The sequence below is a fragment of the Chelon labrosus genome (assembly GCF_963514085.1).
Source record: "Chelon labrosus genome assembly, chromosome: 17".
NCBI lineage: Eukaryota > Metazoa > Chordata > Actinopteri > Mugiliformes > Mugilidae > Chelon > Chelon labrosus.
In genome coordinates this window covers 20,804,836-20,831,265 of record NC_140350.1, presented here as the reverse complement: position 1 = coordinate 20,831,265, position 26,430 = coordinate 20,804,836, and the positions used below count along the sequence as shown (strand labels likewise).

Below are 26,430 nucleotides of genomic sequence, written 5' to 3'. Positions count from 1 at the left end.
CTTCACCGACTCAGTATGAACTAGTTTTAGAACAAAACAAGCAAAAGAAAATTCTGGTTTTATGTCTTCTAGCCTAATCCTTAAATAGCAGAAACCACCAGAGTACTAGAGAGGAGCGGAGTTTCTCAACAGGCGTAATCGTTAGATGACCGATAGACTAAACATTTATTACATTTTCCACCGTGCAGATGATTTGTTTCCATGTCTACTTTTAAAATAGCAGTTTTTTTAATCAAGCATCTTTGTTACTGTGCAGCAGCATTGAGGCATCACACAGTTGCCTTTATTTTTTTGTCTACAACTCTTCTCTAGTCACTGCCCTCCACCTCTTGTGGAGGTGTCATGTTTGAAGACTCAGTCAAACATCTCTTTCCCTTAAATGTGTTTGTGTTGCATTTGTATTGATAAATTAAATTAAATGAGACCACAGTCAGAATACAGGTGATTTTTCAGCTTTAATTCTTGTGTTTTTGTTTGTTTTTTTTGGTCAGCAAAATAAAAACATTCAATTAAAAGTAAAATCACGAGGCATTTAAATGGTCCACAGCTCAGTTTTTTAAACACAGAAGCAGATTGAGAAGATAAATCACATCCCTGTTCTAAACATTAGATTATATTCGCATTAGTAACATGAGAAGATGAGACGCCACATGTCGTGACTGTACGGTAAATGTGAAGCTGTCCGGAAGCAGTGTGGTTAGCGTGGAGACAAAAATCACAAGTTATAAAAGACATAAAATCACCCTATCATAAAAAAAGTTCAAACTCCAGGAAGTGACTGTAAATGAGAGTGAAACCTGAATGTTATAAATGTAATTATGAGCAGAGTGAGAGTATGTAAATGACCAGGAGACGAACTCCAACATGAGACTATTTTATTTCCTCAGAGTGAACTCCCTAGACACCTTAACTTTTTCATGATAGCCCAGACAAAAAAAAACAAAAGCCTCAGTCAGGTTTCTTTTAGAAGATAAAACTGGATGTTAAGACTTCACGGGGCTGGGCGTCTCCTGCCAGGCAGCACGGGGAAGTCCTCGGGCAGCAGGGCGTGATTTCTGCAGGTGGGACAGGTGCTCTGCTCCTTCAGCCACGACCTGATGCACTGAAACAGAACCGAGGCTAAAAGGTTACAACCAGGGAAACCTAACGCCACGTATTTACACTGACAGACATAGAAGAGCTGGACAAAAAGCAAAGAAATGTGTTTAAAAAACCTGAATCAAATCAAAATTGTGAATCGGAATCAAATAATTATCGATACCCAGCCCTACTTTGAACAACCCTTAATTATATTTTTACTTATTGTTCAGCAGATGCTCTGTACCAGCGGTAATAAAAATAAATCACAAAGCTGCTTACATCGTCGTGGAAGCTGTGTCTACACTCCAGCACACAGGTGTCCTCTGGACTCATGTCTTCGTGGCAGATGATGCACGGGTCCTCCACGTTGAGCTGCAAATCGTCAACACACCCGTCAGCTCCAGGCTCAACAGAGACGCATTAATCTGCTTAAAGGTGGCGTTGGGACTTACTGCGGAACTGGAGTTCTTGACTCTCTGGGTTGTGACCGGCTGCCAGACCGGCGCCGGGGGCAACAAGGGAGGGGTCGCGCACTGAGCCGGGCTCCCGCGGCCCATGATGTTGGACCTGGCGGTGCTGAGCCGCTCCTGAGAGAAAAGAGACAAAAGGATTATTATTATTATTATTATTATTATTATTAAAAGGCATCTGATGAACACATAAAGCTAGTATCACTGTTTTATGAATCTGAATGTTGTGGAAGAGGTCACAACAGCGTTATAAGTTTTAAATTAGGAGTAAAATCTACAATTTTCAAAATAGGCACTTAAAACAAACACAGTTAAAATCATATGTGTCAAACATACGGCCCGGGGGCCAAAACCGGCCCGCAAGAGGGTCTAATCTGGCCCGTGGGATGAATTTGCGAATTGAAAAAATTACATTTAAGACATTAACTGCAATTTTTTCCATTAAAAGTAACTGCTATTCCTCGGGCTCACACAGATTTAGTAAGAGTTGTGGACATAACACAACACTGAGACCAAGAACTAAACAGAAATTGCACATTTTCTTAATGTTCTTCTTTGCACTAAAACAAATGGAAACACTTGGAGTTGTCGTAATTAATAGGTAAACATCGTGTTATTGGTCTGGCCCCCTTGACCTCAAACTGGGCTGTATGTGGCCCCTGAACTAAAATGAGTTTGACACCCCTGGTTAAAATAATAAAACAAACAAAAACTGAATAAAATCTTAAATATAACCAGGAAAAGCTCTCAGTCAAGGAGATTTATGTAACAATAGCTCCCAGAGATCTGGTTTATTATTTTTTTTTAGCATGTGACCAAAAAAGAAAACCACACTTTACCTGCATAGCTTGTAATTACCAATAAAATAAACTTATATAAGATAAATCTTCTTGTAACGGTCACTAAACCATTTCATTACTAGTTGCCTGCACTGCAAACTTTACTGCAGAAACAGACCAAAGGAATCCTAGATTTGATGGAAGGAATGTGTAAACGTGTGACGAGCTACACGAAAATGTGGAGTTTATATTTAGATTTTATAGAAATAATTCACATTACAAAGAGAAAAGACTTCAGAGAAGACGACAAGACAAAAAAATGTCATGTATTTAGAAACAGAGTTCAGTAAAAATGACATGTTTAAGCCTAAACTCAACAGATCCTTTAAAAAAATGAAATAAAACCTCCTACCTGATGGTCGAGGATCAGCTGTGTGACTCCTCCCACCACATCCTGCAGCGCCATATTGCTGAGGCTCCCTCCGTTGGAGGAACGCAACTCCTGAACATACCTCATCAAGTCTGGCCTGAACACACACACATTTACGTTATTTCACAGATCTGATCTCCTCATTGTGTGAACATCTAGTTGTAGTTGTTTTAACCTTGTATAGTCCGGGAACATGCTGCTCAGCGTCTCCATGGATTTGTCGAACACGGTGTTGTGTGAGGGCTCCATCGTTCTGGTCGGAGGTCGGTGGTGAACCGGCGCCTCGGCTGCAGCCGGAGCCGACGGCGGGACGGCCGGGGTGAATCTGTGGGAGCCCTGAGATAAAGGAGTGAACTCTTTGGCCTTCGCAGAGAGCTGTACCTGTCACACAAAACAGGAAGCAAGTCAGATTTACAGCTTCACGCCAGTAATTAGTCATTATTAGCAGATTATCAGACGTATCTGCACAGTTAAACTATAATAAAATTAATTTACACGGATCTAAAAGACATACTAAGCTGGAGCTGCTGATAATAAACATGCTGTGCTGGTCTCACCGGTCTGACTGGTGCAGCAGCTGCAGCAGCAGCTTCTGGCTGGTTGTTGACTGGAGGCAACTCACTGACTCTCCTCCCGGTCTTCACCTGATCCAGCTGCTCCTGGCTCTGCCGCTGTGGACCACATGAGGACAAGTCTTAATAAAAACAATGAAACTAGGGCTCATCACAAAAAGGAAAATGTGAAATTTAGCCAGACTACTACCAGGCTAATGAAGATCATCTCATATAACTATCATGATGTGGAGAAACGTCTTAACTGATAAACAGTGGGACGATGTTTTTAATCTGATGCTGTCTGGTGTTTATGAAGCTTCCTGATTTTGTATGTGAAACAAAAACATCTGTGACACTGAACAAAAAAAGGAGAAATAAAACAGACTGGTGTACCTCAGCAGCAGAGATTTTCTGTTCAACCTCTTCGACGGTGGATCTCCAGGACTGTCTGGCCGCGTCCAGGTCTTTACTGGAGTGTCTGTGAAGACGAAGGACACGACAGTTAAACCTAAGACCAGACGACTCGGTTTCACAAACACGTTCATCTCACTAATCAGCCACTGCTCCTACGGACGAGGACGACTCCAAAAAGAAGCTCTGCTCCTCAAATGGCTATTTATGCCTAGCTATTCCTTAAAAAAGAAACATGTTGCCTTCAAAAGCAACTAGTTGCCTTTAAAAGGAACTTGCTGCCCTCAAAAGAGCTTACGTCCTTCAACGGGAACTGGTCGTAGTTGCTTTTGAAGACAACTAGTTGCTTTTAAAGACGACCAGTTCCTTTAGTGGGAACTAGCTGCTTTCAATGGGAACTAGTTGCCTTTAAAAGGAAGTAGTTGCCTTTGTTAAGAGCAAACGTCCTTCAATAGCAACCGGTTGCCTTTTGCTTCAATAGGAACTAGCTGCCTTTAAAACAAACTAGTTGCCTTCAAAAGAGCAAACATCCCTCAATAGAAACTGGTTGCCTTTAAAAGCAAGTAGTTGCCTTTAAAAGCAAGTAGTTGCCTTTGTTAAGAGCTAACGTCCTGCAATAGGAACTGGTTGCCCTTGGCTTCAATGGAACTAGTTGCTTTAAAACAAACTAGTTGCCTTCAAATGAGCCAATGTACTCTAATAGGAAGTGGTTGCCTTTAAATCAACTAGTTGCTTTAAAACAAACTAGTTGCCTTCAAAAGCGTTAACGTACTCTAATAGGAAGTGGTTACCTTTAAAAGCAACTAGTTGCTTTAAGACAAAATAGTTGCCTTCAAAAGAGCAAACATCCCTCAATATAAACTGGTTGCCTTTAAAAGCAACTAGTTGCCTTTGTTAATGGCAAACGTCCTTCAATAGCAACCGGTTTCGTTTTGCTTCAATGGGACTAGTTGGCTTTAAAACAAACTAGTTTGCATCAAAAGAGCCAACATCCTTCAATAGGAAAGTGTTGGCTTTAAAAGGAACTAGTTGCCCTTAAAAGCAACTAGTAGCCTTTAAAAGCAACTAGTTTGCTTCAAAAGAGCAAATGTCCTTCAATAGGAACGTGTTAGCTTTAAAAGGAACTGTGGAGTAGACTAGTAACATAATAAACAAAATGCAAAGCCTTAATTAAACGATGAGTCGACTGGAAACATAATCTATTTTCCTCAGACATAAAATCATAAAACTGAATCCCAGTATACTACATTAACTTATAATCCACCTCCATCAGTTTCTCATGAACACGACCACAGAGGTTGCTTGGTTTCCCTCGTCTCACCTGTGCGACGCTTCGTCCAGTTTGCTCAGTAAAGCTTTGGCGTCTGCCAGCTCCCTGTGGAGGCTGAACAAGACCTGATCACGACTGCTCTCCACCACTGACAACTAAAGAAAGAACACAGGCAGGATTATAAAAAAAACACCTCACAAGACTAAGAACTGAAAGACACGTACGTTTATAATGTGATTCATACCTGAGCTGTGTGAGACCTCCTGATGGCCGAGGCAAACAAGCCTTGACAGCGATTGATCTCGTCCTCCAGACTCATCTTCTCAGCCGCCGACTGATTGCTGCAGGAACAATTAAAGAACAAAGTCAGAGACGCATCCAGAGGTTGCTTTTTTCTTTTCGCCTTCACCTTCGCCTCGTCTCGACTCTTACCCCTGCTCCAGGAAGTCATTCAGCTTGGCCTCATAGCTGGCTTTCGTCTCTTGGATGTTGTGGACAAGACTACATGGGAAAACAGTGAATCAGTGAATAACGTGAGAACAGAGAGAGCACCAGCTGTGACGTCTGAATAAATAAACAAACGGCTCCATCTTACCGTCCTTGTTCCTCCACCAGCTCTTCTATCTCCTGCTTCAAGGCCTTCAGTACTTCCTGGTTGGCTTTCTTCTCCTTCTGGTCCCGCTTCACCTCCTCCTCCAGCTTCTGTTGGAACAGCACCAGCTCCTTATCGGTCACCTTGACAAGAAAAAAAACATTTTAATCACTCAGATCACTCTCACATGACAGATCCATGCACCTGAACCCCGACATGAACCTACCTGTATATTGGCATAGATCCTCTGCACGTCTTCCTCCAGTAACCTGACGTCTTCTTTGTGTTTTAAGCTGACTTTGTCACAGCCGCTTTCCATTTCCCTGATCTGCAGCTCCAAGTTCTTGTTCTCCTTCTCCTTTTTGTTGATGTCACCCTGGAGGAAAAAAGAGCAGCAACAACAAAACTAAACAAGAAGCTTCAACAGAAAATTAAAATCAGGCAGATTTTACTTTACTGCACGTTTACGGCGTCGTGAGACGTCTGTGGACGCTAGAGTGACTTTCACATCACAGAACGCCACGAAAGAAAAGTATATCAAAAGTATACACATATACTTATATCTGCCAGCCGTAACATTATGACCACCTGCCTAACATTGCGCACGTCGCCATTTTGCCTCCAAAACATGCCTGACACCGTCGAGGAGGCATGGCCTAGACCTGTGAGGGCGTGCTGTGGCATCTGGCACCAAGATGCGTTAAAAGTCCCACAAGCTACGAGGTGGAGCCTCCGTGGATCGGACCCGTTTTTCCGGCGCGTCAACTCCGGGCACAAAATGTTCACATGCCGTCTAATAATACCCCAGCCACTGACAGGTGCCGTTATGACGAAATACCAGCCGGTGGTCATAATGTTACGGCTGATCAGTGTATGTCTGTGACGTTTCAGTCTGTCTACATGTTTGTGGCGTCCCGTTTTGGCTAATTATCCCAAATTCTGATGCACACAGAGGAAAATTAACATAAATTTAGCTTCACAGATTTTTTAAGACATTTCTCGAAGACCAAACGTGTAAACGCTTGTTTCTGTGCAGCTGTAAAAACACAAGGAGCTGGTTTATCAAGTTAATCAGCTGGTTGGCACTAAACCACTTCATAAGAAGAGTGAAATCGGAGCTGCAATTAAACCTTTAACGGTGCAGAACGATGTAAACAATGACGACGACGTTTTTTTTATCTCACCTGGCAGATTTCAAAACGCTCATGAAGTTCTGTATTCACTGCTACACTCCTCACGGCCCCGGGACACGTCTAAAAGAGAAACATCTCATATTTTATCGTCCATATATTCACCTAATTTATTTGCAGATGTTAGGACAGGTTGGGTGTTTACCTGTACCGCTGCATGTCTCGTCAAAGCGTCATCTTCCGGCGTCACTGAAGCGGCTCCACCTGAGGTTGAATCGCTCTCCATAAGTCCGCCGTCATCATCAAAGGTGTCGAGATCCAGCTCTTCATAGCTATTAGGAAAAAAGTAACCGGGCTCCTGAGCGTCGCCGTTTGACCATTGGGTGAAGGGATCACTTCCTGCTGACTGGAAGTCATATACATATGGATTTGGGAGGATGGGATAGACTTCAGTCTGTACGTAGGAATACGGGTTCATATAGTCTGTGTAACAAGCTCCATTGGCTGCAAGCAAATCAGGAGACAGGTAGCTACTGTCAGTGTCCGCTATAACGTCCAGGTCGTCCAGGCTGGCTCCGTGACAGGTCTGCTGCAGGGTAACGGCGTGCTTGGCCAGGCCGATACACTTCCCCATCTTAATGAAACGAAGAGAGTCCAGGAGGAAGGCCTCGAAGCCGCCTGCTTCTTGGATCTTCCGCTGAGCCTCAGAGGGGAAATTTTCCAGTTCGCCCACCAGCAGGGGGTCCTCCGCCACCAGGGGACCGTGCTCTTCCAAGATTTGAGCAAAGTAGCTGCGACGGAAGAAAGAGAAAGCAAATGTTTAAATCAAATCTAGCACATGTACAGAAAAGAAAGTGGGGGATCAGGAAGTTAAAATCAGTGAATTTATGACATGAAACCAGTGTGTCCACCAGTTTAAATCACTGCAACGCAAAAAAAGGGAGAAGACGTCTGAGCAGATAGTGTGAGGTGACGGTGAACCTACAGCGTAGAGCAGATCGAACACAGAAGCGGAAATCCAGAGGCTGCACGACTTCAGATTTTTTAAATTTGACCGTTGCTGTGATAAAACTCAAGTCCAGCTAGTCTCTGATGACGTCACTAATAAAAACCCAGTAGAAACTAAAGCTTTGCAGCAATTAAATCTACATTCTTGACCTGAATACATACATGCTGAGAACAGACGGCTCATGTGCCAAGTAGTGTGAGCTTCAGATACGTATAGCCTGTATAAAAACATGCAGCACCTCAGCACCGTCAACAGCATTTAACAGAACTCCACAGCGTGTTGGAAGATGGGATAGTGTAGCAGGTATTTCTCTGCAGCTAATGGTCTAATAACTTGATCAAATAGTTGATGTGCAGTCTCCTTCTCTCCGTTACCGCATGACGTTTGGTGAAGTTGTTAATTGACTGCTGCTAAGAGGATTTGGACCGTTCCTCTGCTAGCGTTAGCTGACGCCTTTTCGGATGAGTGTGCAACACAGAAGTACATTTGCACATTACATGGTAGTATGGGCTTCATCTTTAGTGAAGTACTTGCACACACTTGATGAACCGCTGCTAGTTTGCTGCTTAACTTCCTTTGCTGCTAGTTTATTTGAATGTTCAGATGAGATGATGATGAAACATATATGACTGAGAAGCTGCCGACAGGACCCAGACGAGTGCCATCAACACTTTCGTTTAAATGAATCATTCACACTGAACTGTCGCTTGCACTTACTCATACAAACTCTCTTTTGTGGGGTCGGGGTTGTTGTCCAAAATGCTTTTATAGCGAGTTCTGTTACTCGTGCAGCTGTACTGGTCCTCAAAATCGGCCACTTGCTCTCGAAGGTGACTGGGAACACTGAACGGATCATCGGGGTGAAGGAACGATCTGTCGACGAGAGAGTTGAGCGTTACCAGCAGGAATTATTAGCGCCACAATACACTCATCTGTGTTTCCGTGAAGGTAAAAGGAACTTACAAAGATTCATCTTCAAAAAAGTCTTGGTCCCACTCCTCTCTTTGTGGAGTTACGCCTCTCATTCCAGACAAAACAATAACACCCTGAGAGGAAAGCAAACAGTTCAGAGTGACGCCAAGTTAACGACATTCTCCTGAAGAGCAACAGTTATTAATCTGATTTCAAACCTTTGGCTCTTTCTGTTTCTTTTTCCGCCCTCGACTCTTAGCTTTCATAGGAGAATTCTGAAAGGGAACACAAGCACAACGAGCGTCAGACTTAGAAATGGTTAAATCACATTAGAAAGAAGAGTTTGCTTTAGGCAGCAGTCTAAACAATGACAAATGCTGCGTCTGCTGCAAACTATTCAATGTCGTTTGTCTTTGGCAGCGGAGGACAAGGAGGGTTCTCTGTATCAGCGACGTGAGGCAGGAGTAACTCAGACCACATGGACAGTGAATCCAGATAACTTCTGTCTTGTTGCGGGACTTTGAAGCTGAACTTGTTGTTTAAAATACCCTTTTATTAATACATTTCTGTATAAGTCATGATTTCCCAAACTATCGGCTGGACCAAGGTTCAAATTACATAAAGAGATGTGTGTTTGTTAACGTGTTTTATTATCTCATTAAAGGGGAACTACCGTTTTTTTTTTTTTTTTTTTACAACCTGGACTTTATTTCTGGCATAAAATACAATCATTTACTCACCCATATAACTTTTATGTCATTTGAACTCGTTCAGGAGATAATTAGATGAGCGTATAACCATATAGTGGGAGTGACTGGGGCACCGAGACGCAGCCTCTAAATAACGCATTATCTGCCCGAAAACTCGTTCATTTCACCAATATTTTGTTATGATACACTAGTGCTATTCCCCGTTGAGTCCAGAGTTACCTGTTATCATCATCTGACCTGGATGATGTCATCTCTGAGTGCCACGCACACCCCCGATGGTCAGCTTGTTTACCTGTAATTTGCTACTGCTAGTTTTTTGATGATAACAGGTAACTTCGGACTCAACGGGGAATAGCACTAGCGTATCATAACAAAATATTGTTGAAATGAATGAGTTTCGCGGCAGATAATGTGTTATTTAGAGGCTGCGTTTCGGTGCCCCATTCACTCCCACTATATTGATATACGCAGATCTAATTATCTCCTGAACGACTCCAAATGACACCAAAGTTATATGGGTGTGTAAACGATTGTATTTTATGCCGGAAATAAGGTCCAGGTTGTAAAAAACAGTAGTTCCCTTTTAACTTTGACAGCCCTGTTTTATAACTTATGATTTTATGTATTTATTTGGTAACACATGTTGTCTAATCGAAAGCTGCGTTATTGGGAGGAGAACTGTGCACAAAGAGTCGCCTGATAAACACGATCAGACAAATTGATGCTATGTCCTAACTACGGACGTCCTGATCATTTATAAAAATGATCAGACTGGATGAGGGTCGGGCTTCAACCAAACTTGATCTTTTGTAGTTAATTATTTTAGGTCTGCCATAAACCAAAACGACGTCCCTGCCCATCTGGGACTCGGATCAGGGGGACAAAAAAAAACTTGATTGGGACATCAACGGCCTAGTCTTAACATTGAGAAACCTTATTGTGAATATTTCTAAAAATGTCAATGTAGTCCTTTAGGTTAAATTCACGTGGCAGCCAACATCTGTCTTGTGTGATACCAACAACAATCTGTTAGGACTTACATTTTGATTTTCATCAGACTTTTTTAACACCGAACAATGTCCATCTGCAAAAAGAAAGAACAAAGTGAAATTAGCAAGAGAGTCTTCAAATCAAGCGTTAAGTGAAGCCCAAAGTACATACCCATCATATCAAAATATTCATCCAGTATATTGTGGCAGGAGACATAGTCGTCTCTATGCTCCTCCAGAGTCCAGATAAAGAGTCTCATGTCATGCTGCGGAGCCTGTTTTAGGTATTCAGTCACAGACAAGCCCATGCTTGAAAAAAGCTCCGGCCTAGTGCCGAGTTTCTCTAAAATCATCTGCTGCAACGGGTCAAAGTTGAGCAACAGAGCCAGGTCCAACTGCTCCAAGTGTTCTGCGTGGCGATCAAGAAAGGATTTGGCAGCATTCAGTCCTAAAGTAAACAGGAAATAGTCGGTCAGGTTTCAGGGGTTACTGCAGAAATAAGCAGCTCAGATTTTTTAGGAGTAACTTCATAAAAGCTGACCTGCATTGTTCAGCTGAGAGGCCCAGCTGAGTAGTTTGTGATGTGCAGCCTCACAGCTGCTTAGTTGTTGGATAAAGACGCGAGCCCAAACACGGTTCTTCCTCTCCAGTAACAGTTCCAAAACTTGACCTACAGTCTGCAGCTGCTCCTGCTCCCAGTTCAGTAGCCTCCCAGCTAGTTGGTTCCCCCTCGACGAGTCCAGCTCCAGCCACGGCTTCAGGCTGCTGCAGAGCGTGGAAACGCGAAGGCTGGTCTCCTCCCTCAGAAGCTCCAGGTTCTGGCTGATCTGAAGAAGAACTCGGTCCGTGTACACCAACCAGGCTGAGAACAGAGAAGGAAACATGTGTTCGGCTAAAATGCACCAATGATAAGTTTGGTTATTGCTAATGAAATACTAAAATGGTTCTTGACTTCTGTTTTTTTAAAGATGTTTTAGAAGTGGTTACCTTTCTGTTGACTGTGAGACGCCGAGTCTTCTTTCTGCTGCAGAATCTCATCACTGATACCTCGCTTAGCCTGAACTGACTGTTTATGCTGCTTCCTCTTCGACTTGCGCTCCTCCTTTGATTTTAACTTCTTCTGACTGAAAAGAAACAAGGCAGGCATTAAACTAATAACATGTAGTGTGTTTATCTATCTTTATTTATCTGCAAACGGTTACTCATACCCACTGAGCGTGACATTCATAACACAACTCCTCCTCCCAGGCTCTGGCCACCAACCAACGATCGGACAAAACTCAGATTGAACTTTTGTAGGAAACTTTCTGTAAAATGAAGCCATGTGGAAATTGGAAAAACCCTTCTCTGAAAAGAGGAGATGGACTGAGATGTAATCTAACATCAACCTACAATACAGTGTTAACACCTGTCCCAAAAAAAGTTTCACCCGTTCACACCTGGAGACTGGAGCCTCTGGACGTTGGTGGGTCGTTAGAGAATGATTCATTGGAGAAAGAGGACAGTGTCAGACAGTTTCTTCTGGTATCTGGTCATCTTTAGATGCTATTCGTGCAGGTTTCTGATGCAAAACACCTACAAATGTCCAGCCTTTAAGAACTGAAGAAGCTACTTGGAGGAGACATTTTCAAGAAACTCCACAAGTCCAATTGCCGTTTTTTTTTTCTGACACGGACACTGACCCTTCACAAAGAGTTAAGCAGCAAAATCCAGAAACAAAGTACTGCATTCGCTGGCGTACTCCTTTTACAGGATGCCTCACAACTGTTAATCAGCGAACCGAGCTAGTCTGCATGCACTGAGGGAGCTCACTGTAGTTTCACACGGGAGGAAAAGCTAGAAAGAGTGGGGAGGGGTCGGTAAACGCCTCGACCAGTCTGTCATTGGAGATGATCACTGTGAAACACCGAGCTATATGCCGTTACATACTCCATGAGAAATTTGTTCTTGCACTTAATCTCAAACCCTCGTTGGGAGTTCTTGCAGCTTTTTCTCAACACATCGATCGGGCAGAGCGTTTTCTTCTTGTGTCGTGTTCGGCAACTGGTCAGAAATTGGAAGTGGCCGTGAAAATAATAAGATAATAGCACATGAACGGTCCCTCGCATTTTCCAAAATGCTTAGAGTATGCGATGTATGCTGCAGAGGGAGGACAATATGAGAACTTCCCTGGAGTTCGGGGCTTGAGTTTCTCAGAAGTATAAATGACCTGGCCAGAACGAACTTTGTTCTTACAGGCACCAGGAGCAAGAGCAAGAACAAATTTCTTGCTTCTCGTAAAGTGCCTTATTTGTCATTATACCACATATACACTACACATTATACAACGAAATTGCATGGTCGGAGGGAGGGTTAGTCCTGACCCGGCGCCTAGCAACCCTGTTTTGATGATGGGAGGAAACCAGAGCGCCTGGGGAGAACATGCAAACTTCTTATTATGTAACAAGCTTAAGACGAAAGCTAAACAAATAAGGTAATAATCCGTTTGCTGTGTGACTTCTGAACCTGAAAGGAACAAACAACCAACATGAACTGTATTAGTTTACCTTGTACATATCTGGTTCACTCTTTGCTTCCTCGGAGTCGTTGGTTTAGGGATCGCAGCTTCAAACTGCGCAGAGAACTCAGGTCAACACTGAACAATCCTACGACTCAACCTAAAATTAAATAAAACCAAAGCGACTGATCTCACCTTACACTTCACCAGGCCCGTTGGACCATAGATTTTGACAGTACAGATTAAGCCGACACAGTCTGGAGTCAAACATGATTCTTGTAGAAGATCCTGTAACACAAAGTAAATACACATGAAGAGTCGACTCACAAATAGACTCACAAAGAGATGCTGCTATACAAACCAGAACGTACCTTTTCATTCCTGTCATAGAAGCGCGACGTCTTCAGGCTCTTCCAACAGTTGATGTGATATTCGACCGTGCAGCTGTGACAGCAGCATATCTGAATGAAGCCCTGCATGAAAAAGGAACGTAGGTTTAAAGTTCATCAGCGCTTTTAATAATTTAACTCTAAAACCGTGTTAACTGGGGGAAGCTTTACCTTAAAATCTGGATCAGTGAAGTAGATTTCAGCTTTCACGGGTCCGAGGCATTTCTCAAGACGACAAACGGCATCAGGAAGAGGAGGAAATTTGCACAACTCTATAGCGCTCTCCAGAGTTTTCTGAGACAAAACCAGAAGTAGACACCAATATGTCATGTTTTTCTATTGAAACTCATCCATATCTTCTTTATCCACAAAAGCTGCAAAGTCGACTCACCTTGAAATAGTCCTGCTGCGTTTCTTTGACAATGTCTTTGGTTAAAGGCCAGGTGAGTTTACCCGGAGTTATTCGATTCTTCACCATCTGCAGGGAATCTGAAAACTGCTGCAGAGCAACTGCAAACCTGAACAACAGAAAACGAGCCGCGGAGTTAGAAAAGAGAAAAAGGTTTGAGACAGAACAGCTCAGACTGGGCGCTTCCCCGTACCTGTTCTCTTTGATGTACACTCGGCCGACGGCGTAATAAACCAGACATTGAAAAGTCCTCTTCTCATATGATTTGATCTTCTCGAGAAGTTTTTGTGCTTCTGAAAGTTCCTGCATTTGAAAAACAACAAGACATTAAGAGAGTCTAGCAAAGTAAGAATTAATTACTCCACGGTTGAAACTGGTCCCCAACAAAAACAAAACAACATCCAAGTATTTCAGGAAATTAAAGCCTATATTTATAGGAATCTGACATATTAATACAGTATAAACATGCATAATAAATGTTGAATAACTTACCTCAGGCTGGCCAATCTCTGTCAGAGCCGACGCTCGACCAAACAGCAACAACAATACGTCCATCGTGGAAAGTCCAAGTTCCTGAGAAAACAAAAATCAATCATTTTTCTGTCTCTTAAAAAAACGGACACACAAAAAACCAACATCAAAGAACGAGCAACAACAAAGACAGACTGTGACGTCACCTCACATCACCTGCGTCTGAACCACGAAGTTGCACTTGAACACATCGCAAATACTACAAGAGACTTCTGCGCCTACGCGAGAGGAAATAACGCTTCGTACCAGCAGGGGACGGTAGTCTGTAATCCCGATTCAAAAGAGGAAACAGGAAGAGCCGCTATTAGCCGGGACGCTAGGAGGCTGGGAGGGGGTACAAACCGTCGTATAGACTCTCCTGAATCACGCCGATCAGATGATGTGCCACTTTATTAATTTTAGATTATGTTGCGGCTTGAACTTTTACTTTCGTCACTTCCGTTTCATGGAGGAAATCAGGATAATCTCTCTGACCTACTTGTTCCGACACCGATGCGGCGTCTGTGATCTCGGACTGGTGGCAACGTTGAAGGACACGCCTCAAAAACTAGAGACCGCAGGCGCTCACTAACCCCCCCAACACCAGACAATGCTTCAATAGTTTGTCACCATCATCAAATTCAGAATATCAAACTTTTGTTTATAGTTTACATAAACCGCAACAGATCATTTAAGTTAAATAAAGTCACAAGTTATTCATTAGGACCAGGTATCACCACCGATTTCCTGATTTGATTCAATATCAAATCATTTAGATACGTTTCCGTTTCAAAAACAATTTTACTTAAAACTTAACCTAATATTATTTGGTATTTCCACAGTACTGTACTTCCTGTTTCACATTTTGCATATTGCTTGGCGTCTTTGCAACTCTTCTTATCAGATCTGTCGTACGAAACCAGTCTTGTGAAACAGTGGTAAGATTTCTAACAAGCAGAAACCGGAAATGTTAAAGAAAAGAAAAGTTAAACGGAGACTGGTGGGTACAATGAGAAGAAAGGAGGGGATGACTTGAAAGAAAAGGTGAAAATGAACCGCTGTAGGTCACCTTGGGGAGTGCATTGGCACAAAAATGTGATGTGATTACCTTGAGTTCTACAGTTTCCAGTAAGACCAGCGCCTGGTTGAAGGCCTGCTCTGAGTTGCGGCTGCGGAGGTCGGCCAGGGCGGTGTGGGCGTCCTGCACCAAAGACCTCAGCTGTTTGCACACAGCTCCCGCGTGATCCGAGTCTTTGTGGTTCTGAATCGAGAACAACAGGACGACGGGTCAGCCGCTTCAAAGCCACACCATGCAGACGTGATTTAATTCGAACGCAGCCTTACCGCTTCTTCAGCTGAAACGTTTCTGCTCTTTGGTTTCTTTTTCGCGGCGGCGTTGGATTCCGTTTTCCCGTTCTTTGAAGAAAACTCACTGGAAACAGTTTCTCAAGTCAGTTGAACAGTCTCGTATCTTTCACTGTTTCTGTTTGCTCCCTACAGGCCTTACAAACTTCAGTTCCCCACGCAGCGCTTGTGTTTGATAACGCACCAATAAGCCATAACATTATAACCACATGCCCAGTATCGTTGAGTAAGTGCCACTTTTGCCACCAAAACAGCCCTGACCCAACGAGACCTGGACTCCTCTGGACCTCTTTAGGTGTGCTGTTGTATCTGTCACTAAAAGATCAGCAGCAGATCTTTTAAGTACTGCTAGTTTAGTTCAGTACATCCCACAGATGCTTTATTGGACTGAAATCTGTTGAATTTGAAAGTCAAATCTACACCTGGACCACTTTTGAGCTTCCAGAACATCAGGCTAGCATTTACATTTCATCTGTTTCCCGATGATAATTTAAATAAGTGCTAGCTATTCCAACAGATCCAACAGTTCGCTCTCGACAAAAAAAAGTTAGTTAATGAGAGATTTTACCATTTATTTAATTTTCAAGGGAAGAAAATCTGCTTTGAGGCGTCCAAGTGTACAACGTCGTCTCTCCAAGCTTTCGCGGAACAGATTTGAGCTAAAGTCAGCTGCTCTAGTACTTGGGGAGCATATAATTGACCTGAAAGTCTTAACTTGTCCAAGTCAAGACCAGATAATTCAGTAATTTGCTAACGAACAACAACATCTTAGGGATTATATAAAAGATACGGACAGTTGTACTAGTTGTACTCAATTTGTCGCTTATGAAAGTCTCTCAAATCCTTCCACTCGTCCTTTTTCTCCTCCTAAAATCAACTTTGAGGGGAAAAGAAAACGTTTACTTGCTGCCTGATATATATATTATCCCTTTCACTGGCAGGCGGCATGATACAGAGACCCATCGGTGGTCATAATGTTATGGCTGATCGCTGTACTTCTCACACATATACAAGGCCAAACATCTGAGCACTTCCCATGTATTAAAATCTATCAAACAAACAGAGAACTGGAGCAGAAGCAGCTTAAACACAGTTTAAACAAGCATTAATAATAATAATAATAATAATATATTATGTTCACTGACCTTTTAGATGGTTTAGAGTTGTCCGTGTGTGTCTTTTCATTTTTCCCTGAGGAGAGAATATAATGTTTGAATTAAAATTCATATTGTTTATCTCAGATCTGATAAGTCAACACAACAATACATCTCCAGCTGCAAGTAATAATTTATCAAACATAACCGCAGTGACTTAAAATACAAAACATAACTCAGCAATTTCTTAATTAATTAAATCAGGATCAAAGAGCAGCTTCACATCGTGTCAAAAAAATAAATCTAAAATCATTTTAAAAAGAGACGTAGGTGTTAAAACACACTCACCTGACTGCTTGTCCACTTTAACCTCTGCTACCTGTCAACACATGAGTTAACTATTAACGTCTATCAATATAAACTTATCAGCTTCATAAAGTTATTTAATTCATCTTAGGATCAACAGGGCTTGTTTAAAGTAGTAAATGAAAGTAAATGAAGTCTCACGACATTTATTAAATAGACAGGAAATGTCAAACAAACAACTTGTTAAACGTGAAATCCAGATATGGAACACGTAAAGGTTTAATTTAAAGAACTGCTTTCTCTTTCCGTTTTCATACAGTATAAACACTTTAATAGCCAAAATTGTGTTCAAAACCAACAAGTTAGTGCCTGAAAAGATAAAAACCTTCAATCAAGAAACTTCAAAATATTAAAAACCGAGGCTCAAGAACAAAGTTATGTCACAGATTTCTTTCGTTCACCGTGTCACTGACGCCTACTAACAAACCAAAACATTCACCGCTGTTGTCACTAACCTTCGGAGCCATGACTTTCGTCGGTACCGTCTTCTTACTAGCTTTTACAGACTGCGGTTGTTCCACCACTAGGCCGACTTTAAATCTAAAGTTTGAGGTCATAGAAAGTTAAATTAGATCCAACAAGAGTTCACCGGCAAGTTACTGATCACGTCTGAGAGTGAGATAGCGCGCACACACACCTCTGAGGCTTCTTTGACGAAGCAGCTGAAAACAAAGCAGAGAGACGAGTTTCACTTTAGAGAAACAGAAACTACAGCAGAGAAACTTGTTTAACCTTTCCTTGACTTCCTCCTCCACCTGTCAATGTAAAGCTGAATTCAAATCTAGTCAAGGGCTTAGAAGCTGCTTAATGACACAAATCTCAAATCTTTATAGGGAGAAATAATAATAATATTACCTTTAGCAAGTGGTAATTCAGCGTGGAATTTCTGTTGTTGCTGTTCCAGGTCTCTAACTCCATCTGCGTCGTCTTTACACAACTTCTGAGCTGTAATGTTTGCTTCAATGGCTTTTCTGATCTCACCCAACGAGAACAGGGCCTCACAGTAGCGGTAGTGACCCTGAAAACAAACCCAGAAGTGTTATAGGTTATTTATAGGCCGTCTACCGTCTATGTAATTAAGGTTAATTAGAATTTGAGATGAGCCGACTGTTGATTTCAGGTGCGTGCTGAACACAACAATCAGACACTAGAAGAACAGTATGTAGGATAAAGGATATTACACTTCATCTTGTGTGAATTATGAGTAGCTACAGCAGGGGTGTCAAACTAGTTTTAGTTAGGGGGCCACATACAGCCCCATTTGATCTCAAATGGGCCGGACCAGTAACATAACAGATTAATAACCTATTAGGAGTAGGGATGCACCGAAAAATGTTCGTACGAAAAACGAAAATGCACTTTTGGGTCATTTTCGGCCGAAAATTGCTGCGGTTGTTGCTTTGCACGTGTTGTTATGGTGATAAAAGTCCAAAACTTTTTCAGCCGAAAACCGAAAATGCACTTTCGGGCCATTTTCGGCCGAAAATTTACGGCCGAAACAGGATGTGCAGCAATTTTCGGTGCATTTTCGGTTTTCAGCTGAATTTTTTCGGCGCATCCCTAATTAAGTGAATGTTTATATTTAATAAACTATCCTTTTTAAAAATAAATAATAATAAAAAACCCATAACCCTCTGAGGTTTGTAGTATAATTGGCCATTTTTGACTACTTTTGTTTTTTTACCTTTATATTTAATCTTAAAAACACTTTACCTTGCCTTGTTTGGTGTCATTCATTCCAGCACAACCTCACATGTGTGACTTTACAGTTATTTTTTCATTCTGACATACTATATTAACACACTGGACCTAAAACCAAACTAAAAACATCAAATTTGAGTACGGAAAAGTTAGATTTTTTTCCACAAAATGTACAATGTACAAATTTAGCAAACAATAAAGTTATTTACAACTACTTACATTAAAATGCAGAAAATGCATCAGGTATTTTTTTTTTTGTACAACTATTTAGAATCAATCGTCACAATAAGTTAATGTCTAAAGGTCACAAATCTCTCCGATCTCAAAACTCCCGTCACTCCCACAACTTTTCCATCTTCCTTAGCAACCATTGTCACATAATTTCCTTGTGCAATTTCCTTGTGTAATTTTTCACCAATGGGAAACATGGTGTCAAGTTTTTTTTGGTTTTTCCTTCTTTCAGCATTTGAAGCCAGCTAGCGCCCTCTGCTTGTCATGATTTCCTCCTGCACTTAACGTGCACCAAACATGAACATCAGGAAAAAGCATGGCGTAAATTATTTTTAATAAGTCTAGTTTTTACTTGGCCTATCAACACAATTTAAAAACTGGTATATAATTTGAAGATGGCACTTTCTACACAAGTTGAAATGGAGACTCGGTGAGACTGCGTCTTGCTCCTACGTTGTTTTAAATTGGTCATTGGTCTGCTGTTTAGTCCTGGGTCTCAGTGTTGTGTCTGTTATGTCCACTTCTCTTTCTAAAACAGTGCACAAATTAGGAATAGCAGTTATTTTCATAGAAAAATTGCAGTCTTCTTTGCAAATTCATGCCGCGGGCCAGATCAGACCCTGTGGCAGGCCGTTATTGGCCTTTGGGCCGCATGATTGACGCCTGTGGTCTACACTAAGTTTTATCAGTGGTTACAAGACATTTTTAACACAGATAAACAATAATCTAAACATTGCAGGAAGGATCACGAATATCAGGACAAAGTTTGCATGTAAAAGTTGTAGTGAAAACCTAAACAGCCCTGTGGTTTACCTGTACGCTTGCAGCAGAAATGCTTTTATTAGGGTCAATAATGACGCGGTCAACCAGCTCATAATGTGCTGACAAACACTAAAATAATCACATCATTAAGTAGACTAGTACCTTTGCCCACAGAGGTTTTAGAAGAATAGCACGTTTTCCATCAGCTACTGCTTTTCTGTAAAGAAAAAGGAAATAAAATTATCTACAATGAACATGATCTAACGTAGTGTAACGGAACCAGACATTATGAATAAATTTAATTTATTTATATAGTGTCAATAATGATGATGAAAACTGTCACAAGATGCTTTACAAAACCCAGAGAGCAAATACTAAGGAAGACGAGACTTAAACATTGAATTTTCCACCATTGACTCTCACTCTTTTTGTTTCATTGTTGAATTCGACCAGAAAATTGATGATATCGGACTTAAAATATATATTTTTTTTTGACTCAGAGAAAAATATGATTAATCTAACTGGGGCAAAAACAAATTTGAATGTGTCGGTTCGCCCCAATTAAACCTTTATTAATCCAGGTTTTGAGATGATTTTCCTCCCGAACTTGTCAAAAATAAGGCGAATTTCATTTATTAAACAAACTCTTATTAAACAAACTTTTAAGCAGCATCACATTATTGTTATTAAAGATTAAGCAGGATAAAACCTTTTGGTGTAATACATGGACACAAATGAATGAATGAATTGGTACTTACAGATATTTCTTAGACCGGAGATAGCATAGGGCTCGGTTGCCATAAATTATGTGGTTATCAGGGCTGAAATGAAAATGAATTAAATTCTGTTAAAAAGATTCATCAAGTTATTAGGTAAAGGCTTTAATTTTAATTCAGAAATGCCAAGTAGGACCTCCCAGGAAAAGTCATGGGTTTAAAATAAATACAGTCAACAACAACTAAAACAGTTCCCTCTCATATTACATACAGGTTAAAGACATTTATAAAGGTTGTTATGAAATATTACTTACTAAAATTTGATGGCTTTGGAATAATACTTCACAGCTTCTTCATACATCTGCCTCTGAAAGCTCTCGTTTCCCCTTTTCTTCATTTGTTCACTTTTCTGGACGAGGAATCAGAGCAAAACCACATTTTTACTACCACCGCTAACGCGACCAACATTTAGAGAGAGTGGGGACTTTTAAATCATTCAAACCCGGTATTAAAATACAAAGAGGCAAATTAAAGCAAGCAAAGGTAGTGTCAAAATGTTTGGTAATTAAACTCCAGTTAAGAGTGAGGAAGCATTTTGAATTTTCTAAAATTCATTTAAAAAAAATGCTATAGTATACATCTTTCTGTGACACTAACTGGAATTAGCTTCCATTCTCCTAGGCCTGGCTTTGTTAAAGACAGTGAAGTCTACGCCAGGCGGTTTCTCTACTTGAAACAAAGGTGACTGGAACCGAGCAGCTCGTGTTGGATTTATTAAACGTTGAGCAACTTTTACTGAAGTCACTGCTGCACAAAACAGAGGAGGAGGCAGGTTGTGCGTCTACAGCGGCCTTGTGAGTCTTACCTCTACATAATACTCCACCGGTGCAGCCAACAGCGAGTTCAACGTCCTTTCTAAATATCCTCCCATTTCATGAACAAACCTGGCATCTGAACGAAAGCAGAAGTCATGATTTTAGAGAATATATCGACTTTTAACAGTAAAAATTTGTTTTAACAGATAGTTAAAGACTGAATCTTACACTCAGTGAAGATGAAGTGAAGGGCTGTGAAGCAGGTTTTCGGGTGGCCGAACTGCATCAGGCGCTGGCGTATAGCGTGTTCGTTGGTTCGCTCCAACCAGCGTATGGCGTCGTCCAAAACATCTGGAGTCCGCTGCTGCAAATAGAAGCATGCTCAGTTATCTATCACTGACCATTAAGAGTCAGATTCAGCCACCTCGATTATTATTTTGGAGAAGGCAGGGAACATTGGAGATGTCTATGCAAACACCAGTTATAGATATCAGATAAACGATTGTAAGATTCTTTGCTGCCACCTAGCGCTTAACATTAGCGTCAGCCGGGAAGTCGGATGATGAGGAAAACCCCAAAGCATGTAATCAATGCATTTCCTGACGCCGGGGGAACTTGTGGCGATCGCTTATTGTTCCTGTCGGTTTGGTCATCTGACCTTTGGCCTCATGTTGATGTAGACATGTGTCAGGCGTCGACATGGGTGTGACAGTCAAGCCATCATCAGTTAAAATTAACAGACATTATCATGATTGAGACATTATGAGTCATGATGTATTAAAATGGGCAGGGACGGATTTGTGCTGCTGCACCGGTCCCCTCTGTGGTTACAAGCCATTGCAAGATTCTGGGCTTGTGCCAGTGCATCACAAGATGGGTTTTGCCTCTTTTATTTCAGCTATCGCCCGGTTTATTCTGATGTAAGTTCAATGTGTCTAGCAATGTTAAGCTCATGCTTGGTTTGTTGGGTTCGCTAGGAAGCAAACGCGCCGTCTATGAAGGCAATGAATAGCTCCCTTGGTGTGGAAAGAGGCGAAGAGTCACGTACTGGTGCGTGAAATGATGATGAAATGTTTGGTTGAACAGTTAAATGTATGTAAATGAATAAATGTGTTTTATATCAACTAGTTGGAGTACGGTCATTGTAGCAGAGGTTGCGCTAGACTTTTTCGTTGTCTGTCATTTTGACTGACAGGGTCATAAAAATCCCGTCATAACCCATTTTTACCCGTCACTTTAATTTCAATAGCATTTAATTTTAATTCACTTTTAATTAATATTCAGTAGCGGTGGAAAAAAAGATTCGGCTCATATAACCGGCCATCAAAGACGACTCAAGAATCATGAATCTAGACGTCTATTTAACCGGCTCCTACCACGTTTGATTGATATATAATCAATAAGCGGCACCATTCAAACATCTTATCTCACTCGGCAGAGAAACAAAACTTACTACCCAACTTGACCACTATCAAACTAAGGCACAATACGCAGAGAAATGAAACTTAACCGTCTCATAACCGCTGCTTGTGGATCCTTGATATACCAAGTGTCAGCAGCAGCCACTTACTTGACCGGCAGAGAAACGAAACTTAACCGGACTCTTACACTACTAAATCAAGAGAGACAAGAGACAATTAATATCAAAATGACAGATTGCCTTCAGATTTTTCCGTCACCGTTTTAAAAACACGGCCAATGATGGAAAATATTCGGTTACCGCGACCCCTGCGTTGTACAGAAAATATTTTACTGAAATCGAATGGGAGTTTGCTCAAAGGTTTGGCTTGTTTGTAGTTTTAGTTAAACTTAAACCGGTACATTAACTCATTTTCTTCCTTTTTGAATTTCCTACTTATAGTTTCCACTGTGCTCTACAATAAAAGCCATTTAAGCACAAATACGTGACTCTCCGCCTCATTCAGCGACTCCAAGGGTCAGCTACAATGTCGGTTATATGACACCAGCATCATTTTATGTATGATTGCACTGATTTAATCATAGTGTGACAACTTTCGTGTCTCCTGCTTGTAGCTCTCTCATTACTACTGTGAACCCACAACTGAGGTTTTATTCCTCCACTTCTTCATCCCATGTTTATCTGTATTTTTCTGTCTTAATTGCCGCCTATTATATGTTTAAACACAATCTAATGAAAGGAAAGAAACTTGTGATCTCTTTATTCAGACTCACCAAGTTAAACATGTTGCTTATATAGATGATCTCTTTCGCGTTATCCTTTTTCCGCTGGAAAAGAAAACAACGAAAAGGCAGTTTAGACCAAAAACCAGCTGAGAAATGGTAAAATATTAATGCCACAAGTGTCTCTCACATGAATTTATAGCCAGTTACCTTTTTTTTTTTTACTCCCTGGCCACTTCATTAGGTACACTAGAGAAAATGAATACTTCCTGATTTAACAGTCCTGCACTAAATCTTATCTTCGTGAAGTTTATGGTATTTAGTTTATGGTAAGAAAGGGCGTAATTCAACTGTAATTCAACTATAATGTTGTTTTATCATTTAGCCTAGCCCATTGACTGAACTAGGGTTGTCAAAATAATAAAAATGTGTGTCGATACCACACAGTTCAACAGTACCACAAACCACAGTCTCCAAAATAAAACTGTTCTCTGTTATTTTAAATTAACGCTAAATATCTAACCTTCACGAAGCTGAGAATTAGTGCAGCACACGTCACATTAACACCAGTGTTAACTTACAGATCCATTCTCCAATGCTCTGAGCACAGCTTCCACTAATTCTATCCTGACTATGTGCGCCAGGGTCAGGTCTTCACTGTCCCTAGAGCGAGACAAAAACAAACAAACTCTTAAACGATCCAAACGCTGAGAAGTCAAAGAGTTAGAAGCCACTGATCATCGAGGTCTGGACGTACTTTGTGATTAGACCGATTTCTACAGCCCAGGAAATAACAGTGCTGGACACTTCGGGCTGCAGCAGGATGGGAAGCCAGAAGGCACAAACTTTCATCCGCTGCGTCGCCTCTTTCATGGTCTCCACAGGGATGATGCTCCATTTCTCAAAAATCTCCTCTACAGAAAGAAAAGAACACACGAAGAAAACCCAGATTCACTTACAATTATAATTTTCTCTTTGTGATTGCTTTTAGAAAGCGACAATGACATTCAGGATCTTCTCAATAAATTGTATCATTAAAATACAAATATAAACAGATTATTGTAGTCTTTAAAACCTTATTTAAAGTTTAATAAAAGTAGATTGAACAAAGCTACAACATATACTGTATTAACTAAATAATAAACATCATATTGTTTTGTATTTTATCAGCAAATTAAAGGGGTCAAATATCAGGAAGACTGACACAAAAAGGGAAATTAACTGTGGTCATGAACAGCGATCTAATTTAATAATCTCCATATTTGTCAAAACTAACTTTAGTGACTCTTAAAAAGAATACCAAATCTTGGTAGGTGTTAAAACTCCATACTGGGCCACATGTACGTGTCCATAACCTTATTTAAGAGTAGATTTTTACAACTTTTTAGACATTTATACGTATCTAAACTTCATTTCATTCACTCCAATGTAACGCCTCTTCGTGCTCTCACACAAACATCTGCACTTGAGCGTCATTTGCTCTGAATGCAAAACCAATTCCATGACGCTGCTTCACACTTAAAGCGTTATATCACATTCTGATATGTTTCTACTGTAAAGCAATAACAGAAGCGGCTAACACTTTACCCCTACACTTTTACTGTGAGTGGATGGGGGGAAATGAGTCGAGAAAACTGAACGTGCTAATATTTGAGTCACTGTTCAGCTTGAGTTACAATAAAAGTTATTTAAAGCAGCTACTCACTTACAATCCTCTCATTTTCACAAATGGATATTTTTTCAAAGATGCCTTGATGGTTATGCAGTGAAAGTCTGATTAAATTCAAGATTTACACCTAAATAAGTTAATGGACATGTACACGTTGTACAGCATTTTTCTCCTTTGTGTCCAGTAGCAATTGCTGTTCTTTTAAGAGTTGCTATTTTTTCATTTTGAGAAATACAGAGATTAACTTCACTGAATAGTTTTACATGATGCATTGGTATGAATGCCTAAAACAAAAAAAAAGGACAAGTTTCAACTTGTCAAGCGCCTAAAATGTCCTTTACCTGTTGGTCGAAAGGTGATGATCGTATCATTTCTCTGAGGGGGCAAAAGGAAAACGGGTTATCAGTGACACATGGACAACAATAAGATGAAATGAAACAGAATTATTTTTACTTATCCGTCGGTTTATAACTCACCACTTGTCTTCGGCGCTTGGAGGTTTTCCAGTCACCTCTGTTGTCAAAATCAGAGTCTGAATCTGACATTTTGTCCAATTCTGTAAAAGATGTAACAGCAGTGGGTCAACAGGTAGCAGAGGAAACTATTTTTTTTTAGTTTTCAGTGTGGTCTCTTCCCACCCTACACATACTGCTTTATTGTGAGCATAGAAAGAAAAACACTGCATTCCCTGGGATTAAATGACAAAATATCAGGCCCATGCTGCTTTTAAGTTTCACTCACGTGACTTATAACGAACCACACCTGGGTGTGGTTTAAAATGCAAAATATACAGAACAGGTTTGACTGAACGTGTGTTCAGCACGAAGAGCGGCACGACTGGTGTTTGGCATCAAACAGCACCGCAGGAATTAGTCCACGTGTGGACAGCAACCATTGGGAATAAAGCTGACTTGTTTTAGTGGGTACCGTTTTATATTTATTAGCTAAAGCACCATTACTCAGGAGCTTGGCTAACGTCGCTCCATGACTCCCAATAACACTGCTAGCATTAGAGCCTATTAGCTTACATACGTAGTCACTTACACAGCAAAAATACTCGTATTAGGAACTTAAAAAATATATTTTCTCGTTATTGTTGCAAGAGCAGCGCTGTCATATATATTTTTTCCTAATAACGTGGCACCGTTTAAACACTTTCTTCCTACTTTTGTTGAAGAAGCGCGACGACATCGACGGCGACTCACGCGCGGCTTACCGTTACAGTTTAGCTAGGTGCAGGAAAAAATAATATTACGATATAACGAGTTAGGAGGCATTTACCGTGGGATTACAGCTTTTTGCGAACACTTAATAGTGGCCTTCGCTCGTCCAGCTCATATTAATGTGCGGAAGTTAGGCGTCTTCCATGCACGTCGTGCGTTCCCTCCTCCAGAGTCAACAATGCGTGAGGGGGCGGAGCCTTATTTT

At 41.0% G+C, this 26,430-nt stretch overlaps 1 protein-coding gene across 2 annotated transcripts; it reads right to left on the bottom strand.

Moving 5' to 3' along the window:
• Positions 1-436: 436 nt before the first annotated feature.
• ttc3 (tetratricopeptide repeat domain 3) lies at positions 437-26,430 on the bottom strand. 2 transcript variants are annotated; one of them, XM_084565362.1, is made up of 46 exons: positions 26,284-26,430; positions 25,479-25,558; positions 25,344-25,377; positions 24,091-24,247; positions 23,915-23,996; positions 23,385-23,438; positions 21,420-21,555; positions 21,242-21,327; positions 20,691-20,785; positions 20,419-20,481; positions 19,823-19,877; positions 17,822-17,984; positions 17,604-17,628; positions 17,422-17,506; positions 16,949-16,979; positions 16,652-16,697; positions 15,486-15,573; positions 15,250-15,402; positions 14,124-14,204; positions 13,825-13,934; positions 13,614-13,740; positions 13,394-13,516; positions 13,205-13,306; positions 13,029-13,121; positions 12,883-12,947; positions 11,324-11,460; positions 10,878-11,198; positions 10,509-10,784; positions 10,388-10,431; positions 8,856-8,912; positions 8,689-8,771; positions 8,443-8,598; positions 6,922-7,507; positions 6,771-6,839; positions 5,813-5,962; positions 5,590-5,729; positions 5,427-5,495; positions 5,239-5,335; positions 5,046-5,149; positions 3,707-3,791; positions 3,317-3,430; positions 2,935-3,140; positions 2,742-2,856; positions 1,533-1,667; positions 1,360-1,452; positions 437-1,102 (listed from the first exon to the last, which is right to left on the bottom strand). In XM_084565362.1, exons 2-46 carry the CDS (start codon positions 25,545-25,547, stop codon positions 992-994), a joined length of 5,271 nt encoding a protein of 1,756 aa, XP_084421488.1. In that variant the 5' UTR covers positions 25,548-25,558; positions 26,284-26,430; the 3' UTR covers positions 437-991. The 2 variants fall into 2 exon arrangements, with proteins under 2 accessions (XP_084421488.1, XP_084421487.1); XM_084565361.1 differs by lacking the exon at positions 26,284-26,430 and adding an exon at positions 26,169-26,273.

Bases quoted from the DNA above. Each gene is read 5' to 3' on its own strand.
- ttc3 (XM_084565361.1), bottom strand. From the start codon at position 26,193: ATGTCGTCGCGCTTCTTCAACAAAA. The intron at 13,741-13,824 runs GTACGGGGAAGC...TCTGTTGTTCAG, and splicing joins GTGTACATCAAAGAGAACAG to GTTTGCAGTTGCTCTGCAGC. The intron at 5,730-5,812 runs GTAGGTTCATGT...TTTCTTGTCAAG, and splicing joins GGATCTATGCCAATATACAG to GTGACCGATAAGGAGCTGGT.